The sequence below is a fragment of the Cnephaeus nilssonii genome, assembly GCF_951640355.1.
Source record: "Cnephaeus nilssonii genome assembly, chromosome: 21".
NCBI lineage: Eukaryota > Metazoa > Chordata > Mammalia > Chiroptera > Vespertilionidae > Cnephaeus > Cnephaeus nilssonii.
The window spans coordinates 35,120,977-35,146,033 of NC_137092.1; the positions used below are offsets into that span (position 1 = coordinate 35,120,977).

At 57.8% G+C, this 25,057-nt stretch overlaps 1 protein-coding gene across 2 annotated transcripts in view; it reads right to left on the reverse strand.

Moving 5' to 3' along the window:
- Positions 1–38: 38 nt before the first annotated feature.
- MFSD4A (major facilitator superfamily domain containing 4A) overlaps positions 39–25,057 on the reverse strand; it is a 30,610-nt gene continuing 5,591 nt past the window's right edge. Inside the window, exons 2-10 of one of the 2 annotated variants that reach the window (XM_079762193.1) lie at positions 20,910–21,108; positions 20,083–20,343; positions 16,811–16,979; positions 16,274–16,389; positions 15,149–15,322; positions 10,318–10,465; positions 6,730–6,800; positions 5,454–5,574; positions 39–4,317 (exon numbers count right to left, since the gene is read on the reverse strand). In XM_079762193.1, the coding sequence (XP_079618319.1) occupies positions 4,262–4,317; positions 5,454–5,574; positions 6,730–6,800; positions 10,318–10,465; positions 15,149–15,322; positions 16,274–16,389; positions 16,811–16,979; positions 20,083–20,343; positions 20,910–21,108 (1,315 nt within the window). In that variant the 3' untranslated portion in view covers positions 39–4,261. Of the gene's footprint in view, positions 5,575–6,729; positions 6,801–10,317; positions 10,466–15,148; positions 15,323–16,273; positions 16,390–16,810; positions 16,980–20,082; positions 20,344–20,909; positions 21,109–25,057 lie in introns of both variants that reach the window. The other variant, XM_079762192.1, reaches the window with a different exon arrangement.

The window sequence follows — 25,057 nt, forward strand, 5'->3', positions numbered from 1 at the left end:
CAACGGAGAAGACCGTTACTTCATTTTTTATTTACCCTCTTGTTTATTTTCTTGAAATCTGCCCCTCATAATACCCAGCATCCACCACTCTTGTATAAGTAGAATACTTATCTATGAAGTGCAAGTGTCATTAGTAACTTGTCTTAATTTCAGTGTAATTTATATGAGGGAGACGTTCAAAGTATTAAATATTTTTCCTTTAAAAAAAAAAAGGCAATTAAAACGATGGTAACTGCTAACACTTAACTAAAATCGTTCGTTTTGATGTAACTGAGAGAAACTGCCCTCCCCTCCAGCTAAGCAGTCTGACCCAGCTAACCTGTTGGGAAACAAAGGATGTTGTTTTAAGTCTTTTATTTACGACATAGAAACATGACCCCACGTTTAGGTGGGTGAGGGTGAGGGTGTGCCAGCACTTTGAGGGCTTTGAATCCACTGCTTTTCAAAGAAAAAAGGTGTGGTTGACACCCAGTGGGTCTTCCATTGCTCTGAATAACTTTTTCTATCACTTCAAGTGTTATGCAAAAATTTTGTTAAATTCTGTAATGATAAGCATTTTATTAGAAAGATGGCATTAAAAAAACTATTTTATATAAGGACTGACAGGAATTTGCTTTGTATAATGGCTAGCTGGCTTTAAGCACTGTTATCAAATTTACTAAAGTCCAAAATTATATAGACATGTTAAGAGATACATGTGCGACTAGATATGGACAATTGTATTTTTTTAAGTAAATGTTTTTAACAAAATGGCTTTCTGAATTATTCATCTCCCTCCTCTCACATCTGTGTCCTAGACACCATCTCCTATGTTGTTTATTGCAATGGTAACCTTGCCTGTGTCCACCATTTTATTCTTGCCCCTCACCTGCTCACAACTCTTCTAATAACTCACGTAACTTAAAAAAAAAAAAAATCTAGACTCCTCACACGGCTTGTATGATCTGGCCCCTCGCTCCCACTCCCACTGGTTTCCTGCCCTCTTCTCCCTCGCGCACGGGAGCACACTGGCCTCTCGCCAGTCCTCAGGACAAGCAGTGCAGCCCAAGGCCCTTGCACTGTGTCCCCCGCCTGGTCCAGTCTCTCCCGGGCACTGGGATGGCTTGCTCCTGTCTCTCCTGCAGGTTTCTGCACAAGCGGTACCTCCTTAGAAAGGCCTTCTTCCAGGCCATCTCGTGACATTCCCTCTCCCACCCCTTTCCCTGCTTTCCTTTTCTTTCTTTTTTTTTTTAATATATTTTATTGATTTTTTACAGAGAGGAAGAGAGAGGGATAGAGAGTTAGAAACATCGATGAGAAACATCGATCAGCTGCCTCTTGCACACCCCCTACTGGGGATGTGCCCGCAACCAAGGTACATGCCCTTGACCGGAATCGAACCTGGGACCCTTGAGTCCGCAGGCCGACGCTCTATCCACTGAGCCAAACCAGTTTGGGCTGCTTTCCTTTTCTTTGTGGCCCTCAGGTATCCCGCTTCCTGTGGCCTGTTATCTCTGTTTACCGTCTGTGTGTCTTCAGCTGCAGACTTATCTCTGGGCGGCAGGGCCTTCCATCTCATTTTCTGCTCTGTCTTTGCACCTAGATCAGTGCCGTGAGCACAGTAGGTGCTCAGCAAATCCCTTTGAATGAGTAAGTGCATTCTCTCCAGCACCTGTCACGGTACCTCCCGTTAGCGAGCCTGGCGCACTGATGCTGGGTTCGGTCCCCGCGTCCAGTAGCAGAGGGAACTCCGGCAACAGAAAGTCCACAGCAGCCTGGAATCGCTGAACTCTTAAAAGAAGATCGGAGAACTGAGTGTGCAGCCTGCTGTCAGCACCCACCCGCCTCTCCTTACTCTGATCCGAAGAGGGAATCGTGGTTCTCAGTCCTGTCTGGTAAGATTTTGTTTCTTCTAAAATATTAGCCATGTGAACTCACACTAGGTTAAAGACCCGTCTTTGGGGGAACCTTTGGTCATTTGTTTCTGGGGTTATATAAAAGGATCAATTGCCCTTGATAATAGATAACACGCTTATTCAATTTAAAATGTTTTATTTTAGAAAAGGCAGTCTTAAATTTGTTTCAGTCTTGTTTTCTCTAGTCACACATTAATCTTGGTCATCGTAGATATAGCCACGGATTCTTCTTTCTAACTCTGTATAAAAAGGATGTTTTCTTGAAAAAAAAAACCACAAGAAAAATACAACTGTTTTCTTTTTGTCCCAGTTAGGCACTCCCTACCGTTAGGTTACACATTTAAGTTTGGCTGGCATGGAATACTTTTAAGTATTTACAGACAGTTAAAACTATACCCCGAGACCACCAGCTTTCAAAAGAATTTGGATCTGTTTGACTTATAAACATATAACAAACATATGAACAATTTCTAAGCTGCTTATGAGGAGGTTTTATAAGCAGTTTGTCAGGCATATGAATAATTCCACAAATTCACCAAATTTTTTCAGAATTCCTTTGAGGTAGGGCAATTCCTTCTAGAAACGTCACTTTACAGATGATAAAAGCGAAGCGGGAAGAGCCTCGGTGACGTCCCTGCCCAGGGCCACAGCGAGACGTGGAGGCCGATGTGATCGCCCCTCCGTGCTGCTGGCTGCGGACAGCAACGCCTCCAGGCCCGGGACGCACCTCTTCACGTCGGGCATGCGAACCGCATTCCTGGGACAGGTTACTGCGAACCATGATCCACTTCCTTTTTATAGGTGTACATGTGTATACAGACAGAGAAAGAGCAGGTGCACTAAATACAGTCACCGTGACAGCCACGTCATGACTTACAGCGCAGGGCTCACCCCTTTCCAGGTCGCCGAGTGGACTTGCTCTGGACGGGCAGGTGTGGTTACTCTTTGACAGGCAGGCACGGCTTTCAGGGGACTGCGAGCTTGAATTGCTCAGAAGTCCCGTTTTTTTATCCAAGAACTTGACATAGGTATACAGGCATACCTCATTTAATTGTGATTTGCTTTATTGTGTTTCACAGATGTTACCTTTTTTTTTTTTACACATTGAAGGCGAGAGCCTCTACCAGCAAAAAGATTGCAACTCACTTGATTGTGACACTCGCTTTATTGCGATGGTCTGGAACTGGACCCACCATATTCCTGAGGTATGCCTGTAAAGAGCTGTTTTCTCTATAGAAGTAAAGTTTAACTTAGATATTTTTGAGAAATTCTTAGAGCCGTTTCTACACCTTTTATAAGCTCTAGCCAGTGTCAGTAAAGAAAAACAGAACATCCATCTCATTCTCTCAGGCAACTTCTGGACCAATTCGCATTGATTTCTAGCAGTGGTGTGCTGGCAGGTGTTTAACACCTGGATCTCCAGGCTCCGGAGAAAAGCCATGCTTTGTAGCTTTTGCCAATTTCTGTGGTGTAAATACTCCCGCTCTGGCTGACCTCAAGTCAGCAACACCTTATCACTGAAAGTGATAGTGTTTCTACAATACAGATATGACAGTCATCAATTCCTCCAAGAGCACAGATAAAGAAAAATCAGGAAGTGATGAGTTTTGAGTAGGCATTACCTTTGTTTTTAATGTAATTGTAAGTTTCTATAATTTAAATTTTAATAATGGCTGCATTTAACAAACAGCTCTCAAAATGAAATTTTAACAATCAGCCTTTATTTTTATTTATTTTTTATAAACTGGTAGGAGCTAGCCCAGCATACCACTGAATTAGTGTCCCGAAGAAAGCAAGATTCAACGTTTTCTTTTGCTGTTTTAGATCACGGATGAGCTGCTGATAACCAGCAGCGGGAATTTGAGGGACTTTGGACTCTGAATAAGGAAAAAGCACACAAATCCTATGAGCATGCCACGGAATAACTTGGGGTTTGTTCTGATTAACTTAAAATAGATTTACATAGAACAGTGATCATCAAGCTTTGTAATTTCAACCTATATTTTCAAAATCATCTAAGAGTGACCTTCAAACCTGGGGTGTGGTCCGTGCAGGAGGCGGCCAGTGGAGTGGAGTGATGATCCTCCTCCTCCTCCTCCCCAGGCGGGCAGACAGCTCTGAGCAAGTCTCCCCAGGGCGGAGGAAAGTCACCTGAATAGCCGGGTAAAATCCTAATGATTTGCCCAGGGAGGACCCAGATACCAGAACTCGATTTAATTTCTTCTATGCCAGTATTTAGTGGAGAAGACCTGACCCGAGGCGCCGGGGGATCCATCGCCTCCGCTTTCACCCAGCTTTCTTCCACGCTTTGGTCTCTGCTGGTGCTCAAGAGGCCGGAGGTCTTCGCCCGCCTCCTCCCCACACTTCTATCTCTGGTAGCACTCGGCGCTTTCCATCCCACGTAGTCTGTCCTGGGGAGGAACTACAACAACAACAATAAAAACCAGGCAGCACGTTTCCGCGGCTCTGATGGGGCTGCAGCCAGCGCTGCAGAGAGAGCTGCCCCGGCCTTTGCTTCTCTGCCGCTCGTGGCTCCTTAGCGAGCTGGGTGGAAAGTTAGACCTGCTGGTTCTGGCAACTGTAGGTGGAGGCAGTTTGTTGAGACTGGTGTCTGGGGCTTAGGGACTATGTCTTCCTTTTTGCCTCCCTTGATTAGGGACTTGGTGAAGTGTTCCTCATTGGACACTCAGCAAACACTGCTTGAACGTGGGGCCTAACAGAGGGCTGAGTGCTGGACCGGACGGCCGCCGGCACCGGGCACCTCACAGCACGACTGTCATTAGAGCTGACTGGGGGACCCCATCGCTCTTCTGGGCGTTACACTGATGGCTTACAGCGGGCATGTGCCCACCTGCTGAGAGAGGATGGTGGCTGCCCGCCCCTCCAGACTGTGCTTTTCATGGGGAGGACGAGGGCTCTGCCAGGCACCTTCTCTTAGGACCTGGCCACGTGCACGGCTGAAGCAGTTGCGGGGACGTGGAGAGCTCGGGCGGGAAGGCGGGGCGGGGGGCGGGGGCTCCAGCAACGAAACTAGCTTTGGGACTCGCCCAGCCCGGGCTCTGCGGCCGTGAGACTGTTAGGTGTGCCTGTCCTGAAGGAGCTTTTCTTTGCCACTTGGCCCGAGCACTTCTTTTTGACAAAAAGATTTGGACTCGAGTCAAAATCCGAAACTGCAGAGAGAGGGCCAATTGGGCTGCTGGGCTGAGTTCCAGCCAAGGAGGCAGGCTGTGCCTCTCGGGGCCCCGTGCGGGCCGGGCGAGTCCTGGCCCGCGGTCCTGCGGCCCGTGGGATGCAGGAAGCCAAGGTCACATCCATGCCCCTCTCCTAGCAGAGAAACCATGAGCCAGCCCCTCCTCGTCGCTCCTGCCCTGAGCGCGCAGCGCAGACAATCGCCTAGCAAAGCAGGAAGAGGGGAGAGGAAGCTGTGGAAAAATAAACATTTCCTTGCATTTTTCTTGGAACAGAACAGCCCTGGTGGCGTGCTGAGGGCCAGAGCATCTCCCACGTCCTCCCCTGCTCCGTCTTCCTCCCCTTGTGTAGCAACAGCTTCTTCCCTACCTGATGAGAGTCCAGGGTGCATCCTGTGGAAAAACAGGAGCAAGATGTAGAAGGTGAAAGCCAAGCAGGCAAAGATCACGCCGCAGACCAGGAAGCTGTAGCTGCCCCGAGCCTGGAACACCTGCCAAAGGGGAAAGCACAGAGACGCGGGCCGTCAGAGCCTCACACGAAGATGTATGGGCGGAAGCGGCCTTCGCCGGCCCTTGGCAGGTTTTCTAGCCACGCCGAGGACGGTCCCCCCGACAGACAGGAACGTGGGCAGCGGGAACGTGTTGGCCTCGTTTCAAGGTCATGTTTCTGGAGGAGACGGAACTCCTGCTCTACAGCAGGGGTCGGGCCCGGGGACCCCGGCAGTCCCTTTCAGCTCTATGCCTGGAAACTTCTGAAAAACGTCCCTATCTTCCTTACACCAGTCACTGGGTGTTCCTCTCCCCACAAGGCCTGACCAGAACTTTGCAGAGGACACACACACACACACACACACACACACGTCAAAGCAGCATATGGAACGCCCATGGACCCACCACCAACTTCAGCAGTTAGCACCAGTTTCCCCCGTAGCCTCCACAAGATCACACGGAAGCCCATCCGAGTCCCCTCGTTTGCACACACGGGGCCCTGTGCGATGCAGCTCCTCCCCGCCCAGCAGGCCAGGGCAGCGGGCAGGGGAGCAGTGAGGAGGGGACTCTGGAGACAGAAAGACCTGAGTTGGGAGTCGTCCCGACAGTCACTAGAAGTGGGATGACCGAGGCGAGCTGCTTAGTTGACCTGGGCTACAGTATGCTCCACTGCAGAAAGGGGGGTGACAGTGTCTACACTCTAGTCTTCAGTAAACAGCAGGCTCATTTCCCCTGGTGAACACATGCACGGTGGGTGTGGGGCAAGAACTGGAGAGCTGGCCCAGGTCCAGGGTAGGCGCAGGGTCTGGGCAGGCAAGCTGGGCCCTTTGCAGGTGGCCAGAGGCTCCGAGAGGCAGGCTGAGGGAGCGGCCGGTTGAGAAGCGACGGACAAAGAACTCTGCAGCCCGATCCCTCCCAGGCCCGGGAGCTAAACGTTCCCACGGGCCCCCTGGCCCCGCTCCCAGACATGACTTGTGTTTGCGTTGGACTCTCGCATCCCTTCCCAGCTCCAGGTTCCCCGTTTGGAGGCTCAGCTTCCAGGGCTGGCTCAGCAGCGGGGACAGGTAACCCCGAGTGGGCCCTGCTTGCCTTCCCCCCTGCTTGAAGGAGCGCACCCCAAGTGCTCCTCCTCCCCCAACCCAGAGCTTTCCACTTACCCAGCCAACCAGCATCTGGAGGGACATCTCGCCCAGTCCTGCCCCCGTCACCAGCACGGTGGTCGCACAGCCTACGAAAAGAGAAGGCTCGGTTTAGCGGGAACAAGTCAGGAGACAGAAGGTGGCCGGCGTGGTCCGGGTGGTTCTGGGAGGGGCCGGAGAGCAGCACGGCTGCCAGGGAGGACCTGCCATTCCGAAGGTTTCTCCGACTTCAGCTCCTACCTGGGCTTTGGGAAGGCCCGGGTCCTGCTGTCATTACGGCCCTTCCCTGTCCTGAGACCTTCAACTGTTCATCGTTGCCTCCTTGGTACATTCCAAGTCGCTTAGCCTGGCATCCGGGGCCCTTCCCAATCGGCCCGCTATCCACCTTTCCAGAAAGACCTCCGGACCCCAGGCCCCTCCACTCTGGGCAGAACGGTGTCCTGCTGCCCTGGCCAGCGCACCGCTCGCCAGCCTGGCACCAACTTTCAGAGCCCACACTTCAGAGTCAGCCTGGTCCCACGCCCCGCCGGGTCCCCTGGAGCTCTGTGACCGGAGGCAAGTTCTCTCCCTTTTCTGGGCCTCGGTTTCCGTCCGGGAAATGGGTGCCGCAGGGTTGCTGTGTGGGTCACTCCGGTGCGAGGTGTGGAGTGCTCAGCACAGTCCCGGACACGGCAAGCCCCCGGAGCCAGGCCAGCGCTCTGCGGAAACCCTCCAGCCTGCCTCAGGATCAAGTCCGAGTGCCGGGACGGGGTTTCCAGGGCCCTTTATAACCTGTGCCTGTGGAGAGCCAGGCTCCTCTCACACCCCTGCTGGCAGGCTGCTCTCCGGCAGGGAGAAACCATCAGCTTCGCACCTGCCTGCTCACTCACCCGCTGGTCCCACACGTGCATTCCCCCTCCTCCTCGTCCAGCAAACTCCTGCTCAGCTTCCAGTCCTGCCTGGATTTCCTTCTGTTCTCTCCTCATCCCATCCCTCACCCTGGGTTAGCTGCTGCTCCTCTGTGCTCCCTCAGCCCCCTCATCCCTCTCATGTCCCTCCCACCCCTCCTGGATCTCCATCCTTCTTCACCAGCATCTCTCCCTCCCTCCCAGCCTCGCCCACCGGGGTCAAGCCCCCCGAGAGGACGTGCCGTGGCTGTTAGTGCAGTGGATGCATCACTGCTTCATCGCACTGTGGCCGGCGGACGGGAGACGGTGTTTTTTGAATAACGCAGATTGTTTCCTCTGTCTCTGCATTTTCTCTCACACTGGCCCCCGCCCCGCCCCGCCCCGCCCTTCCCTGGAATGCCTTTCCTTTTTCCTTCTGCCTTTCCAAATTCCGGGCCAGCTCACGTCCCATCTCTCCCATGAGGCCACATGGAGATTTACCACTGGCCACTCCCTTCTCTGAATCCCAGTGGCACCCACTGTCTGTTCCACCCATTCGTTCGAAAACCTCCCAGGACCTTCTGTGCATCAAGTACTGTGATGAGCACTGATGAATAACTAGAGTTAACATATATGTTGGGCCCCTGTGAGCCAGTTAAGCTGCTAAGTCAAGAGCTTCACGTTCCCTCTAATGCACAAAACAATCCTCACAGGGAAGTGTTGGCATCCCCACTTTTCAAATGAGAAGACTGAGGCTCAGAGGGGAAAGAAATCGAGTCACACCAGGCCACAAAGCCAGAGAGAGGAAGGCCGGATGGACGGATACTCAGGTCTGCTGACGACCTCACAGCCCTCACCCGGCCCTTGTGCCTGGCTGGTGCCCCGGGGAGTGTGTTGTCAAGGAGAAGATGCAGATAACGAGGTACAAAAGCCTCGTTATCTGCAGGCAGGTGCGAAGCTGATGGTTTCTCCCTGCCGGAGAGCAGCCTGCCAGCAGGGGGTGTGAGAGGAGTCTGGCTCTCCACAGGCACAGGGGATCAAACGTGAGACAGAGGAGGGGGTACCTTTCAGTGGGGATCAGGGAAGCTTCTGGGAGGGACGGAGTCGAAGGCTTTCCATGCAGAGGGTTCATGTGCCGACTAGTAGCCGGCCGGAATGCAGGCTCCGAGGGGAGCAGGGTGGGAGAAGACGGGAAAGGAGGAGAGATCCACGGGAAGATACAAAGGCCAGGGCCAGCTGCGTGGAGGCAGCTCCGGGGCGGCTGCGTGAGGGGCCCTCGCCCTGGCTCCACGTTAGAATCACCCAGCAGCTCCCGACCAATGGCATCAGACTTGGTGAGAGGAAGCCCAGGTGCTGGGCTTTGTAACAAGTGCCCCAGGTGATTCTAATGGGGAACCGGCACAGAGAACCTCTGATGGGGGCCAAGGTGAAGGCCAGGAGACCTGCCGAGGCAGCGATGGAGGTGATCAGACACGGGGAGAGCTGGGTGCTGTTAGAGATTCCTAGCAGGTAGGTGATGAAGGCCCGAACCAAGGCAGGGTGGGGAGCGATGAAGAGAAGATGGGTCTGAGGGATCATCTGCAGGCAGAACCAACCACTGGAACTCAGTTATTACTGTTAAACTCTAATGCTTGCTGATCACCTAAAACCCTGTGGGATGTGGTGTGTGACATACATCAACATTATTTCCCGACTTCATTTACTCGCTAGAGGTTTGGGGATTATCCTTAGATTTCAAGGATAATTTCATTGACATGGGATGGAGCTGGGTGTACTAGTAGCTCTAATTGCTCTGACCCCCCCCTCCACCGCCCCAATACACCAATTTCCCCCTTCCTCCTCGAAAGAAACCACCCATCTTTAATGCTGCTTTTCCGACACTCGAGGCCTAGAGTCTAGAGCAGTGGTCGGCAAACTGCGGCTTGCGAGCCACATGCGGCTCTTTGGCCCCTTAAGTGTGGCTCTTCCACAAAATACCACGGCCTGGGCGAGTCTGTTTTGAAGAAGTGGCATTAGAAGAAGTTTAAAAAATTTGACTCTCAAAAGAAATTTCAATTGTTGTCCTGTTGATATGTGGCTCTGTTGACTAATGAGTTTGCCGACCACGGGCCTAGGGCATCTCCAGGCACTTGTAAAGCAGCGGTCACCAACCTTTCGGGCCTCACGGGCCACCAGTGGCCCGCGGACCACGGGTTGGCGACTGCTGTTCTAAAGGTAATGTTAACTGTTCAAAACACAACTATTTTCCATGAACTCGTTTTACGAAAGGTTTTCGCTACCTGCATTTGAGAGGCCACAGCATTCGAGGTTTCTACATCAGAGAAGCTGCATCACAGCAGCGGCGGGTGCTGCTCCCATCCTGTGTGGAGCAGCAGCCACAGGAACAAGCGAGGGGGCGCGATTACTATGAGGTGTCAGACCCCTCTCCCAGGCTGTGGCTTCTGTGCTATGGAATGTCCACACATGTTACAACGCCAGCTGGGGGTCAGTAGAGATCGCTACGGGGGAAAAGGAAGTGGGCAAGAGAAGCATACTGCTTCTCTGAGGCCTGAAATCACACACTGAGGAATCGTGTTGAAGAGGGGAGTCCCCTGGATCAGAACAGCACCCCTGCAGAACCTGTTCCCACCAGTCAGGAGCATCACAGAAGATGGGGGGGAGGGGGGAAGCCCGGGAAGTGGCGCCAGGCCCGAGGAAGCGGCCCACCCCTGCGCTCAGCCCTGCGCGCGTGCACACTCACCTTTGTACTGCAGAATGTCCTCCGTGTAGGCCAGCATGCTGGGGAAGGTGCTGCTGAGGAACAGGCCCAGGCAGGCTGTGCCCACGAACAGGAAGACGACGTTGTAGGAGAAAGCGAGCAGCACCAGGTGTGTCACCACCGCGCCGACCTGTCACGGCGGTGACGGAGGTGATGAGAAACTGGGAAACGCCGGGTGTCCATCAGAGAGGACAACCTGGAGGGGTCGGTCTCCTGACCTGGACAGTGAGGCCTTAGCAGCAGCGCTGTGGCCAGTGTGCCCCCCTGTGGAAGACGTGGGGACTGCACCTGCCGTAGTCCCCGCTGCCAACGGAGCCCAGAGAATGTGAGGCCGGGAGAAGGTGAGCCCACCCAGCCATCGCCAACAAATGGCCTACCCTCACGCCCAAGAAGTGCTTGGTGAGGGGCCCTGACTGTCCCCAGGGCCCTGTGTGTAAGCACAGGGAACTCCATCCAAGGCATGAGCTCTGTGCCTGTTGGCTAGAGGCAGGGGTCCCCCACGCCTCACCAAGAGGAACTGCTGCTTCCTTAAAGGCCCCAAGTTCGCAGAGGAAGCCCAAGTAGCAGGAGAGGTGGTGGTGGCTGCGGGGTCCCCAGCGCCCAGGAATCCCGGCAGGACTCCCAGAGAGGGTCAGCGGCCGTGGCAGGCCAGTGTGGCTCCCCCAGATTCCGCTCAGACTCCACGGGCAGGTGGCAGCCCCTGTGAGGCGCTAGGGGACCAGCAATCTTCCTAGTTCAGTCAGGGGACTGCCCCATGGGAATGTTTTAGGTAAAACAACCCTTTAAAATTTCTTTTAAAAATGTGTTTGCTGCCCTGGCTGGTTTGGCTCAGTGGATAGAGCATCGGCCTGTGGACCGAAGGGTCCCAGGTTCCATTCTGGTCAAGGGCACATGCCCGAGTTGTGGGCTCGATCCCTAGTGGGGGCCATGCAGGAGGCAGCCGATCAATGATTCTCATCATTGATGTTTCTCTCTCCCCTTCTCCCTTCCTCTCTGAAATCAATAAACATATATTTAACCCTTTGCACTCGCTTGCTTTTTTCTCGATTCCTGCTACCGATGCTAACCGTGTTGAGTCACACTCGACATCCGAGCGCAAAAGGTTAAAAAATAAAAATGTGTTTGTCAATATTGACTAATTTCTATACAAAGTGCATCTGGGCTCAGCTGGTGTGGCTCAGTGGTTGAGCATCAGCCCGGGCACCAGGAGGTCACCAGCTGGGTTCCCGGTCAGGGCACGTGCCCAGATGGCAGGCTCAAGCATGCAGGAGTCAGCTGATGCAGCCGATAGATGTTTCTATCTCTCCATCCCTCACCCTTCCTCTCTCTCTCTGAAGTCAATAAAAGCATTTTTTAAAAAAAGCATGTGGGAAGAAACCCAGGCAGCAGCGATTTGGAGCCAGAAGACCAGGTGTTAAGTGCCCTCCGTCTGGGCCTTGGAGTGGCCGATCGCCGATTCCTAGCCTCCTGCTCTGCATGGGGCCACAAAAGCCTCACCGAGGAGCAGTGGGACCCAAAGCTGCCAAGGGGGCTCTTCAAGGGCAAAGCTTAGACAAGCCTCAGCCCGAGTCTGTGTGAGCTTTTCTTAAAGTCTCAGGAGATACGGGTCTTCTACAAGCCCCACAGCGTTGAGGTAAAATTCTCCTGGGTGAGTGCATCTGTTTCTAGAAAAAGTAAGATCCTATATAACAAAAGCCTAACGTGGTAAGTGTCTGGTCATCTGTTCAACCAATCAAAGCGCAATACACTAATGATATGCTAAGGCCACTCAACTGCTCGTTATGACGTGCACTGACCACCAGGGGGCAGATGCTCCGACCAGTAGGTTAGCTTGCTGCTGGGGTCTGGCCAATTGAGACTGAGCGAGACAGGCCAGCCACACCCTGGAGACCTCCCACCGTCCCTCCCCAGCTGGCCAACCTCCTGCACCCCTCCCCAGCCTTGATCGTGCACCAGTGGGGTCCTTAGGCCTGGCCTGCGCCCTCTCGCAATCCGGGATCCCTCGGGGGATGTCGGAGAGCCGGTTTTGGCCTGATCCTGCTCAAGAGCTGCCCCTTGGTGGTCAGTGCGTTCCCACAGGGGGAGCGCCGGTGAGTGCGGCGGCAGTGGCGGGAGCCTCTCCCACCTCCTCAGCAGCGCTAAGGATGTCTGACTGACAGCCATCCATCCCCTGGAGGGCTCCTGGACTGCGAGAGGGCGCAGGCTGGGCTGAGGGACACCTCCCCCGCCTGAGTGCACAAATTTCGTGCACTGGGCCTCTAGTATAGTTATAGAGAGCTAGACGGTATGGGAGAAGTCACAGCTACCCCAGGCCCGTCTGCTTTACAGATGAGTGTGAGGGGGGAAGGACTGTCACACTCCCAGGTGGACCCTGAGGGATCTGCTCCAATTGGAAAGCAAAGGCAGTGGCCGCAGCTGTGAGCCCCTCCCGGTCCTCTCCTTCCCTGGTCCCCGTCCCAGGTCCCCGTCCCAGGTCCTCTGAGAGGCCAGGCTCCTAGGGAAGCTCGGCGTCCTTACTGAGAGAGGCTCGCTGTCCAGAGAGGGATGCGCCACCAACACGTCCTCTCCCCACGTGAAACACGCAAGCCACGGGCCTATCTGTGCTTCCAAATGGAATGATTTTCTCGGCGTAGAACATGGTCCTGCAGAGCCATCTGCTCTTTCTTCCTTCTCGGCCCAGTTTCTAAACACGAGAGGCTGCTGTGGCGCTTCTTTGTCTGCATTTCCCACCGTCCAGCTCCGCGGTTTCAAAGGCCTCTGTGCCTGGACTCACACCCGCCCCTCCAGCCCGACCTGTGCCCAGAACCCGAGATCTGCCGAGAAAACTGTCCCTGTGACATGTCGCTGGATGACTAACAACGTGGCCCAAGTGGGACTTTTCCTTTCCTCCCCAAGCCTGCTCTCCCTCACATCAGCTAGCTGCTCCTGCCCTCCGGGCTCACACCTGCCGAAGGTGGTCAGTCCCGATCCCTCCGTTCCTCACCTACGTTCACGCCCACAGCAAGTCCTGTCACCTCCCCCTCAAAAACCGCTCCACAAACTTTGGATCTCCCCAAATCCACCCTGACGCGCTCGCCCAGCGCCGCCTCTCACGCCTGGACTGAGTGGCATCTCAGGTCGCCCGTAGGACCAGCCTCTGCTCAGGAAGTCTGGGTTGTGCCCCAGAATCCGATTCTCCTTTTTAAAAACCTTCACTCCGCCCTAACCGGTTTGGCTCAGTGGATAGAGCGTCGGCCTGCGGACTCAAGGGTCCCAGGTTCGATTCCAGTCAAGGGCATGTACCTTGGTTGCGGGCACATCCCCAGTAGGCGGTGTGCAGGAGGCAGCTGATCGATGTTTCTAACTCTCTATCCCTCTCCCTTCCTCTCTGTAAAAAAATCAATAAAATATATATTTTAAAAATAAAAACCTTCACTCCGCGTGAGTTTTCATCGTCGTGCCTAGGATGCTTCAGACATTCTTCCTTCTCTGAGACCCAGGTGCCCGCCCTCTCCTCTCTCAAAGCAGCTGGCCTCGTGGCCGACAGGGCTGGTCACCAGCAGGGCCTGCACCTCACTGGTCTCCACCTCTTCTCCTGCCGGGCACCATGTCCCCGCGGCTCCCTGAACTCCCCACTGCCTTCCCCGCTGCTCTTCATCCCCTCCCCCCTCTCCCAGGGCCCTCTTCACTCAGTTCCTCTCTGACAATGGTGTCTTCACAGGCCCCCCAACCCTTCAGGCTCTGCCTACCAACAGGCTCACACCACCCTGACTCCTGCCGAACAGAACTCCCTTCCGCTCAGAAATATGTGCAATGCTCTCACCTCCACCTCCAACTCCCTCCCACCCTCAGTCTCCCGAGCTTGGCTTCTACCTGCCCACCCAACCGCCATCTACCTTGAACAGAAATTTCTTTCTGGAAGGTCATAAACCCGTACAAGGCAAATCCAAAACCTTTCTTGGGACTCATCGTGTTCGGTCTGTGTAGCCCCAACAGTATTTCCCAACCCCCCCTCTGCTAGAAACCCAACCCAAGGAAGGACTTTCTGACAACAGAGGGGCTACGTGGGAAGGGAGCGAGTTCCCATTCCCTGGAGGTTTAAACAGACCGTGTGTCTCTCCTCGTACAGGGGTGTTATGGAGGTCAGTCCAGCCCTTCCAGGAGGTTGGGTAGAGACCTTTCTGGAATCTGGAATCCGGACCCTCGGTCATAGGTGGTGACAGAGATACATTTCAGGGTGAAAGCTAAGACCCATCACTCAGGCCCCCACCATGCCTCCTGGGTAGACCAGTTCCTGGAAGGCGGCCCACATGCCAGCCTGGCTACTTGAGAATCGCCTGGGAGAGTTTCAAAATGCAAATGCCAGGTTCCAGGGCGGGTGATTCTGAAGGCCAGGGGTTCCCTGGCTTCCACTGGTCACAAGGCTCTGCCAGCTGGGCACCAAGGAGGGCACAGGACCAACGCCAGAACCTGCTTCCCTTGCAGCTAGGTTGTGAGCTGGGACCTACCCACACACAACAGGAATCACCTCCTTCCTTGTCCGAGTACAAATGGGGGGAGGGCAGAGGGAGGAAGGGACCATAGATGGGGCTACGTGGGAAGGGAATGAGTGCCCAGTCCCTGGAGGTTTAAACAGACTGTGTGCCCCCTCTAAGGGCGCTGGGGTAGGCTCCACTTCCTGGGTCTCCATCCTTCTTCCCCAGCATCTCCCTCCCTCTACCCTGACATCCCACCCCACTGGCAGAGCTCAGGCCTGAGCGGAGGCCTGGGGCCGTGGTAGGGCCAGGAGTGAATGGTTCTCTGAGGCTCCAAGAAGCGAGAGGAGGCCACTTACCACATTGATGAAAACCATGGAGGCCGGCTTCACGCGGGAGGAGACGGGGATGGAGACGAGCTGACCCAGGGTGATGAAGCCCCAGAACAGGCTGGGGAGGTAGCCAGCCATCTTGTGTCCCACAGACAGCGGCTTCTCCACGGCATAGCTGTACACGAAGGTGGAATAGGCGCCCTGTGGAGACAGGTCCGCTGAGCACGCCCGCAGCGCGGCCAGACCAGACCCCTGGGGGAGGACCCTCCTGCTCCGAGACGCTCGGCAAAGGGCGGGCTTGGGGCCAAGGTCACACAGTGCACACGGGCCGGAGCTGAGCACAGACCCCGGGCGCCACGGCTCCCGGACGGCACCTGCGCTGGCCTCGGGGTCCAGGGAGGGGCGGAGGCTCCGTGGCCCCTCGCCAGATCCGGGCCCACTACGTGTCTTATTTGTCCTGATTCCACAGAAAGCTTTTCATTGAAGGACGTCTGCTAACGGGTGTGTGTACAAGCATCTCATTTTACAGATGAGAGGGGGGAGCAGCTACTTGCCCGCGGTCACACTGCGAGGTGGAAGTCACCAGCAGTGGCCGCCAGGACTTTCTCCCTGGAGAGCCCCTCACGTGGCCATCAGCGAATCAGCCACTCACACCGTCCTAATTAACCCTTAGAGGTTTCTAGAAAAAGGCATTAAACAGTGTGACAGAGGTCACCAGCGGACTGGACCGCCGGGCCCCGATCCGTCTGCGGCTGGTTTGTGCGACATGGCGAAGGAGCCCAGGTGCGGAATGTGTTCCAGGGAGCAGAGTGCCCCTGAGTTCACTTGGCATGACCTCTGCTTGGCAGAACAGGGCTCTGCCCCTTTAAAAAAAAATCGGGGTAGCCTGCACGTAGTAACAAACCCATAGGCCCCTCTCTCCAGAGTTAACGAACATGTAAACCACTGGCTGGGACAGAAGACCGTGGTACCAAGGGGCTGTGAGCGATTCTGGAAACAGTCACCCCAGAACTTTTATTTAAAGTTTTGGATCGACTGAACCACGGGTGAGGTCTCTAGGAAACCTCGATGCCTCTCTCCTGCTCTTGCCATCCCCAGATCGGAGTCTCGGGTGGAGGGTCCCAGGAAGGCGCCCCCCGAGGGGAGGCTCACCGTCATCCCATCGGTCATGAACAGGACCAGGGCAGCTGTGACGTGGATGGCGAAGAAGGAGTAAGGGGCCCCTTTGAAGTTCCTCCTCTGGCAGCAGCTGAACAGGTCCTCGTGCGCTGGATGAGACAGAAGAGCAGGGCTGAGCCTCGCTCCCGCCCCGTCCCCCTGCGTGCCCAGGGGAAGTGGCTGGCAGCATGGAGGACCATTCACTGCCTCCTACCTTCTCTAGCTTCAACCAACCATCTGTTAGAATCAGCCCCTGTCCACCTCACAGTCCTGGTGGAAGCAAGGCTCAGAGAGGTCAAGTAACTTGCCCCAGGTCACACAGCACGGTTAGGCAGAATGGAGGCTGCAGCCGGAAGCCTGCCTTCCTGGTTCCCTTGGCCAGGCTGCTCCACCTCCTGCCTCGTGAGACCACTGGTGCCAAGGTCCTTTTCCAACCTTTATCGCCTGTGACCTACGTCACCCTCTGGGGGAGGGGTTCCCGGAGAAGCCTCGGTGCGGGGCGGTGACATGAAGGTTCGTGAGAGCCCCCACCTGGGTGTGACTGAACCTTTGGGGGCAGCGAGGAGGCGGCTTCCTTCTCGGGAGGCTGTGTCTCCAGGGCGAGCTCATCTGCAGACAGGAGCAGCGGCCTCCTCTGCGGGCAGCAGGTCAGCAGCCGCTCTTTGGACAGCAGATACAGCACAGCCATGGGCACCGGGAGCTGGGGGTGGGCAGAGGGTCAGGAGAGCCCTGTTCCCGCCAGGCTCCCCCCTTCCCACGCCTGGCCCACTGCGTTCGCTGCACGGTCGTGGGGCGCGGGTCTGCGCGGTCCTGGGAGAAGACAGCTCTTTTCCAAGGGCGCCCACCTGAGAGGCGGCCCAGCTAATGCAGCCTCCACCCCGCGCAGGCTTGGTGGAATTGCTGCCCAGCCTGAACTGCCTCTGTTTCCCTGAAAAGACAGGCACGTGCCACCTGCAAAGCTTAGACGTGCACCGGGCCTCTGCTGGCCAGGAGAGGTGCCAGAGGTCAACTCATTTCCAAAGAAGTTCTGCTTTGGTTCACCTCGGCTCTATAAACCGTGCTGGGGGATTATTATCCCCGTTTTCCAGATGGGACCAAGGAGGCTCAAGGTTATCACTTAGTCAGAACCTGTTAGGACTGGAAGAGACCTGAGAGGTAAGCCAGAGACCCAGCGAGCATTAGCGCGGGTCACACAGCTGACTTCGGGCAGAGCGGGGCTGGCCCCCGGGCACCCTCGGGAGTTGTCTGGGTGATGTTCTACCCTGGGAGGCAGGGGCTGTCCTCAGGGGCTTGGTGTCTAAATGGGAAACAGAGACTCGGACTCCTTTTGATTTAAAAATGCCTGCCACAAGCAACACGCCCAAGCCCAGTGTTAGGGTGGCTGCTGAGGCGTTATGAACTCCCAGAGCAGGGAGAAGGGTCTCCCGTCTGAGGTGCCCGGAGAAGCCTCTGCCACCTCCCTCGGGTGCCCTGCATGTGTCTAACCACCTGCTGACAGGAGCGCCTCATCCAGTCCGGCCTCTGCCCTCGCTGCCGCATCCCACCCAGCTCCTCCTCTTAGGAAAGAGGAGGCTCGGGAGCTCTGGAGGTTTCCCCGAGGCCGCGGGCCCCTCTGGCTGACGGAGGGTGGAGGGGGGAGTGTGCCCGGGCTGCGGAGAGGGAGCCTCCCCCAGCCTGCAGCCAGGCTGGCTCGCTCCAGCATTTTCCAAGCCGCCTGCACACCAGCCTGTGCTGGCACCTCCCTGCGGGCACCTTGGGAGCCTCCCTCCACCCTCCAAAGTAAGTCCAAGGTCAGACTCTGCCTGGAGAGTGAGAGCCACAGAGTGGGCCCGAATGGAGGGAGACAGTTCCCGCCCTCCGGAGGCCGGGTCTGGGGTGACGAAGCTCTCCCTCCGGTCTGATGGGGCAGTGTTCGGCAAACCGAGGCTCGAGAGCCACATGCGGCTCTTTGGCCCCTTGAGTGTGGCTCGGCGTTAGAACCACTTCTTCAAAATAGACTCGCCCTGGCCGAAAACCGACTTCTGCGCATGGGCCACGAAGTTTCAGTCGCACTGTACGTGCGCGCCCGCACGTGGTATTTTGTGGAAGAGCCACACTCCAGGGGCCAAAGAGCCGCATGTGGCTCACGAGCCGCGGTTTGCCGACCACTGTGATGGGGAAACAGGAACCCACGCGAGGCCGCTGGTGCAGAAGGCCCAATGCCCGAGTGAGGGCCAAGGCACACGGCTGCGAAGGGGCCAGTCACTCAGGCGGGGCTTCCAGGGAGGTGGGTGGTGGGGAGACGTCACACCTGGCATTGCCACAGGAACACACTTCATTTTCAGAAGAAGCCACCTTGAAAGTCAGAGAGTGCCAGGTGGGAAGTGTGTGTGTGTGTGTGCGCGTGTGTGTGCATGTGTATGTGTGTGTGTGCATGCATGTGTGTGCGCACATGCGCATGTGTATATGTGTGCGTGCGTGTGTGTGTGTGTGCATGCACGCCCACCCACCATCGCCCACATGCTCGCTTGCACGGCCTCGTTCTCTTCTGTGTGGGCGGTTTACCTTCAGACACAAAGCGATGGAACAAGTACGGAAACCCCGCAGCAAACAAAGCGCCTCCAGCCTGCTCCTTGGGGGGCAGGAGGAAGCCTCGGGCTTTTGTGCACCTCCAGCCTCCTGGCCCCAGAGTCCCAGCTGGCATGGTACTGACACTGCTCCTTCCCTGTGCAGGGTCTCCTTGGACTTCGCGGCCCAACGCGGCGTTGTTCCCAAGCAATGATGGGCAGGCAGGCGAGGGAAGGAGCGGAGGGAGAGGGGAAGATTCTGTTCCGGGAACAGGAAGTTACAAAGGAGAGGGAAGGCCACTGAGCAGTGACTGCAGGCAGGAGTTTGTGCTAGGAGTCGGGCTTCCAGCCTGGCCTGGCCTCTTGCTGGCCCCCATCAGGGCGCTGAGCCGTGACGGTGTGACACCGAGGCTCAGAGGGACTGACCGGTGGTCTCAAGAGCCCCTTTCAGTGCCACGTGCACCGCAGCACCCCGAGTCCCAGCAGCAGCCGGGCAGCTGCCGGTCTTGCCGGAACCCAGCCGGCCCGCCTCTGGGCGTGACAAGTCGGCTTAGTGCAGGAGAAGCTCTAAGGCAGAGTGACAAGCCACGCGGTGACTCCATCCCAGTCAGCAGGCCAGTGGCCACCGAAACACTCCCCACTCCCAGCCCCTGCTGGGCTCAAGCCGGGAGGCCAGGGCTGCTCCTGAGTTCCCCCCAAACAGGACCAGAGGCTGGGGTGGGGGGAATCTCCCCCCTCTCCTTCTGCCCCAGCCCAGGCTACCCTGGGAGGACCGGGCATGGGTTACAGAGCAGCAGCGGAGGTTGCCAGCCAGAGACCCGAGTCTGTGCTGATAGGGTGTGAGCTGGGGCCTCAGTGTCTGACCCAGTCCAGTGAGGTAGTCAGTTTCCATTCAGGAGCCCGGAGAAGAGCCCGGCCTGGCCCACAGCCTCCGGCCCAGGGTCACCTTTACCTGACGACTTGCAAGTGGGCCCTGACTTCCCTGGGCCAACCCTTGCCCTGCTCTGTCTCCCCGGCGAACTGCAGTCACAGGGCGCCGCCCCGAAGGACTGGGAGGTGAGCTTTCGCAGCCCTCCTTGTGCTCAGATAAATCCTGGGGGTCAGCTCTCCCACCTGCTTGCTTTCTCGAGGGCACTCTCAGCCCCAACCCGTTTCTCAGAATCAGAAAAATCCTCAGCAGGAGCTGGGATGGACTGGTGCTCGCGACTGTGACTGCCTGCTAGTCCCCGCCCCACCCGCCCACCCAGGGGCACTCACGTTGATCAGGGCCATGATCCAGAAGGCGTAGGACACGCGGGTTCCTGCTCCGTCTGGCGGGGACGGCCCGGGGAGCGTCTGGTTGGCCCACGGCCGGGCCTCCGCGTGGTGCTGGCCCAGGACCCTGGAGGCGTGGAAGAGGTGGCTGCCGGCCGTGACGTTGACCGTGCTGTTGGCCGGCAAGCAGCTATTCTCCGACAGGAAGGGGTCGGCGATGAGGGGGCTCAGCAGAGCCCCAAAGCCCACAAAGAAATGGAGAACCTGGGGAAGGAGAGGTAGAATGGGGGGTGATGGCTCAGGCGTCATACCCCACCCGCGTCTGTGTCCCCTCGGGGAGCCCCTGCCTGGCCCAGGTGGGAGCGAGGGCGTGAGAGGCAGGAGAGGGAGTGAGCTCCCCAGCCACCCGCGTGTCCTGGGATGATGACGACAGTGGCTACTCTCCCTCCTTTCCCAAATCTTCACCCCCCAGTGGGGGGGCTGTTCCCCTGTTAGCATCCACCAAAGGGGAGAGGGCTGGAGTCCTGGGTAACAGGAGGACGAGGAAACAAGAAGAAATGCAGAGGGTGGAAGGAGACAGGAGGAACACAGCCCCCCGTCACGTCACTTCCCAGGGACAGCAAACTCTCCGGTGGGTGCTCAGACTCCCGGGAGCACCCTGCAGGCAGGGCCGTTTCTACGTCCAGAGACGCCGGCCCCGCTGGTCACACTGAACTGCGCCCCTGGTGCCGTTTCTGCATCACCACCCTGAGGCCTGGGCAGAGGCGCTGGGAGAGACGGACAGAGGGCCAGGCCCCTCCCGCCCCCAGCGCGTGCCCACGTGGGCTCACCTGGAGGAAGATGGCCGAGTCCTTCTGGTAGATCCTCACCAGCTGCATGTTGGCCACGGTGTCAATGCAGCCCATGGCCAGGCCCGCCAGCGCCATGACGGAGGCCAGCACCTTCACGTCGCGGCAGAAGGGGATGACGGCGAACACCAGGGAGATGGTCAGAGAGGCGGTGAAGAGCGCCCACAGCGACTGCGCCAGGCTGCGGTCAGGGAGGGGCGCGGTCAGTGGAGGGGCCCGGAGCCCGCGGGGCAGGCCCCCTATGCCGGGTGGAAGGGAAAGGATGCTGGGAAGAGGCTCTGGGCTGCCGGCAAGATGTTGAACGAGCCCAAGTCTCAGGGAGCAGCCCCCCTCAGGGGCCATGTTGTGAGGACTCCGGAGAGTATGTGCGGGGACACACGGGCCTTAACAAAGTGTAACTGCTATTATTTTATTACAACAAGTCTACATTGTTTACCTGTAAATGCTTAGAGGGGAGTCTGGTTTGAGTATTTCAAGGGAACTGGGCCACATGCATGAAGCACCGTTCCCTGAACCCAAGGCCCCGCAGCGAGGTGTCGGGGCGATTTGGTGACCCCTCGATGGGCAGAGCTGTTGGGCCCTGTATCTGGCAAGTATCCAGATGGGGGGCTCTGTGGGCACCCCCACTGAGAGGCATCCCCCGGAGGAGCCCACCGCAGGTGGGCGGAGGGCCTGTCCCCCACGAGGGAATGAATGGACGAGAGAGGGGATGAATGGGGCGCCTGAGGCTCTGTCCAGGTCTTTTCCGTACACCCTGCCTGACAACCACTCTCGGAGGAAGGAAGGAAGCCTCGTATTTCTGGGACCAGCCTGCAAGGCTGATGTGGGGAGGAAGGAGGCTGGGCAGCAAGGGGTTCTGGGAGGGAGAAGCTGTGGAGAAACCTTCTCGACTTATGAGGAGTTGGGGAGGCCCTGCCAGCCTCTGGCTGCTGAGCGTGGGAAGGTGCAGGGCACGTGGCGAGATGCGTCTGAATCGGCAGCTCCCCCAGGCCCTGCCGCTGCCTTCCCCGGAGGTTCCGGCCTCTGCGCCCTTGGCTCAGCTCTCATCTTGCCCATCTTTGATTAAATCCTTTATCAGAGGGCTCTGCTGACCGCAGCAGTCCGTTATTTTCTCTTTCTTGTTTCCAGGCTGATCTGCCAGGCAGTTTACTGACCATGACCCCTGCCTGTTCCCACTCCGCACGGTGTGAGGGGCGTGGGAAAGCTCGCTCACCCTAGCCACTGGGAGGAAAACAGGGACGCCCTGTCCCTGCCCCGGGCCCGCCAGCCCTGCTCTGTGGCCCCCAGCGCTGGCAGCCTGGGCTGCTCCCTGAGTCACCTGCCTCTGATGCCAACACGGGTGATGCTCACGCCTCCATGGGGCACTGAAAACGCAGGACTCTCATAACAGCTCTCCCTCCCCTTCTTTCCCCGACACAGATGGCTAAGGAGCCCAGATGCTGCACCCTCCTGGCTGGCCCGACTTCAGGGACCCCAAGAGGGCCCCTCTCTCCTTCAAATGTCCCCTGCGCTGACCCAGGACACAGCGGTGACATCCCCACCACTCACTCACCCCCCGGGGAAGGCACAGATGCCCGGGTACAGGTGCTCTCCTGAAGAGCTGGCACATGGCCACCTGCCCCGGAGCCCTGAGCGAGCGCTCCGTCATCCGGCCTGGGGCAGGTCGAGGGACCGGCCGGGCTCAGTCACCGCGACGGGAAGGAGCTGGGGCACGGGAGAAAGTTCACACGACAACGACTAACACGTTAGTGTCCAAGACACCTGCACATGACCATGCTGTGAGGCAGACTTTGCCATTGCTGACCCAAAGTAAACTGAGGCTGAGAAAGGCCGAGAAAGTAGCTGACAGAGCCTGGACTCAACCCCAGGTCTTCCATGCCATGCTCCACATCCATGGAGGAGGGCACGCGTGCATGTGTGTGCCTGCATGTGCCTGCATGTGTGTGCATGCGTGCATGTGTGTGTGTGCCTGCGTGTGTGTGTGTGGCTGGAAGGCTGGTGTTGGACCACAGTCCCCGCCAGGTGGAGGGGTGGCCAGCAGGGAGCATGAGGGAGCTGTGCTGAGGCTGGTCTCAGGAAGCAATGTGCACAGCTACGGTCGCTGGAACATGAGCCCCAGGTCCCTCTGCGGGTGTTATGGGAGCTCCAGACGCACTGCTGGCCTCGTCGCCCCCCTCCTCGCAGGCACCTGCTGCCGCCTGTGCATTGTGGGACCCCGTGCCTGGCACTGTGCTCGGCCCTGAGAAGGTGCTGAATGCGGCTGGGGAAATGGGACGAGTGCTTGAGGAAGGCCTGTCTCATCCCAGCGCACAGGACGGCGCGGGGAAAGCATGGGGGACTAGGGGGCTGATGTGGGACTAGGGGGGCGGCAGAGGCGGTGGCAGAGACATGCCAGGAAGGTGCTGAGTAGGGAAAGGGGCTGGGGGAGGGCTGGTGGCCGGTGGGCTGCCCTGTCCAGGCCTCTCCTCTCTCCCAGCTGGACCCTCTCACCCTGTCATTCTTGAGAAGGACACTCGTGCCCAGGCCCAGTGACAAGTAGGAGGGAGGCATAGAGGCCGGCAGAAAGGAGAGGAGGGGGAGCCTGCCCGGGAAGTGCCCTCCCTGCCTCGCCTGGCCCTGCTGGGCAGCGGTGGGAGCTTGCACCCACCGGCTGAGGCCCAGGCGGGCTGACCCAGCTGGGCCTGGGCTCCTGGGCATGAGGGGATGGAGACTGTTCCCAGTGAATGGGGGCAGCTGCGTGTGGATCCCAGGCTGCCGTCCTCCCCGCTGGTCCTCCCAGCTGGTCCGCAGGGCCATTCCTGGGCATTCCCAAACCAGCCGGAACCAATTTCTTTAGAACAGAGAGGGACCCCTGGGGCTCATGTTCTGGCGGCCAGAGCTGTGCACCGCGTGCTTCCCGAGACCAGGCTCTGCATAATCTCCCCTGTGCTCCCTGCTGGCCACCCCCTCCCACAATCCCCCCGTGCTCCCTGCTGGCCACCGCCTCCCACAATCTCCCCCGTGCTCCCTGCTGGCCACCGCCTCCCACAATCTCCCCCGTGCTCCCTGCTGGCCACCCCCTCCCACAATCTCCCCCGTGCTCCCTATGGCCACCCCCTCCCACAATCTCCCCCGTGCTCCCTGCTGGCCACCGCCTCCCACAATCTCCCCCACCCCGTGCTCCCTGCTGGCCACCCCCTCCCACAATCTCCCCCGTGCTCCCTGCTGACCACCCCCTCCCACAATCTCCCCCACCCCGTGCTCCCTATGGCCACCCCCTCCCACAATCCCCCCGTGCTCCCTACTGGCCACCCCCTCCCACAATCTCCCCCCGTGCTCCCTGCTGACCACCGCCTCCCACAATCTCCCCCGTGCTCCCTATGGCCTCCCCCTCCCACAATCTCCCCCACCCCGTGCTCCCTGCTGGCCACCCCCTCCCACAATCTCCCCCACCCCGTGCTCCCTATGGCCACCCCCTCCCACAGTCTCCCCCCCCGCCCGTGCTCCCTGCTGGCCACCCCCTCCCACAATCTCCCCCGTGCTCCCTATGGCCACCCCCTCCCACAATCTCCCCCACCCCGTGCTCCCTGCTGGCCACCCCCTCCCACAATCTCCCCCGTGCTCCCTATGGCCACCCCCTCCCACAATCTCCCCCACCCCGTGCTCCCTGCTGGCCACCCCCTCCCACAATCTCCCCCACCCCGTGCTCCCTGCTGACCACCGCCTCCCACAATCTCCCCCGTGCTCCCTATGGCCACCCCCTCCCACAATCTCCCCCCATGCTCCCTGCTGGCCACCCCCTCCCACAATCTCCCCCGTGCTCCCTGCTGGCCACCGCCTCCCACAATCTCCCCCCGTGCTCCCTGGTGGCCACCGCCTCCCACAATCTCCCCCGTGCTCCCTGCTGGCCACCCCCTCCCACAATCTCCCCCGTGCTCCCTACTAGCCACCCCCTCCAGCCACGAAAAAGGAGTCTCAGACACACCCTAGAGCCAGAATGAAATATACGAACTGGCTTGGCCACTTAATGGTTTGGTCAACGGCCCCTTCCAGGACTATGGATAATGGAAAATTATAACAAAAATGTCAAAACAGCGTTGGCAGTGCGGGTGCGGTGGGTACACTAGTGATTGGAAGCCTGGCCTGGCCCA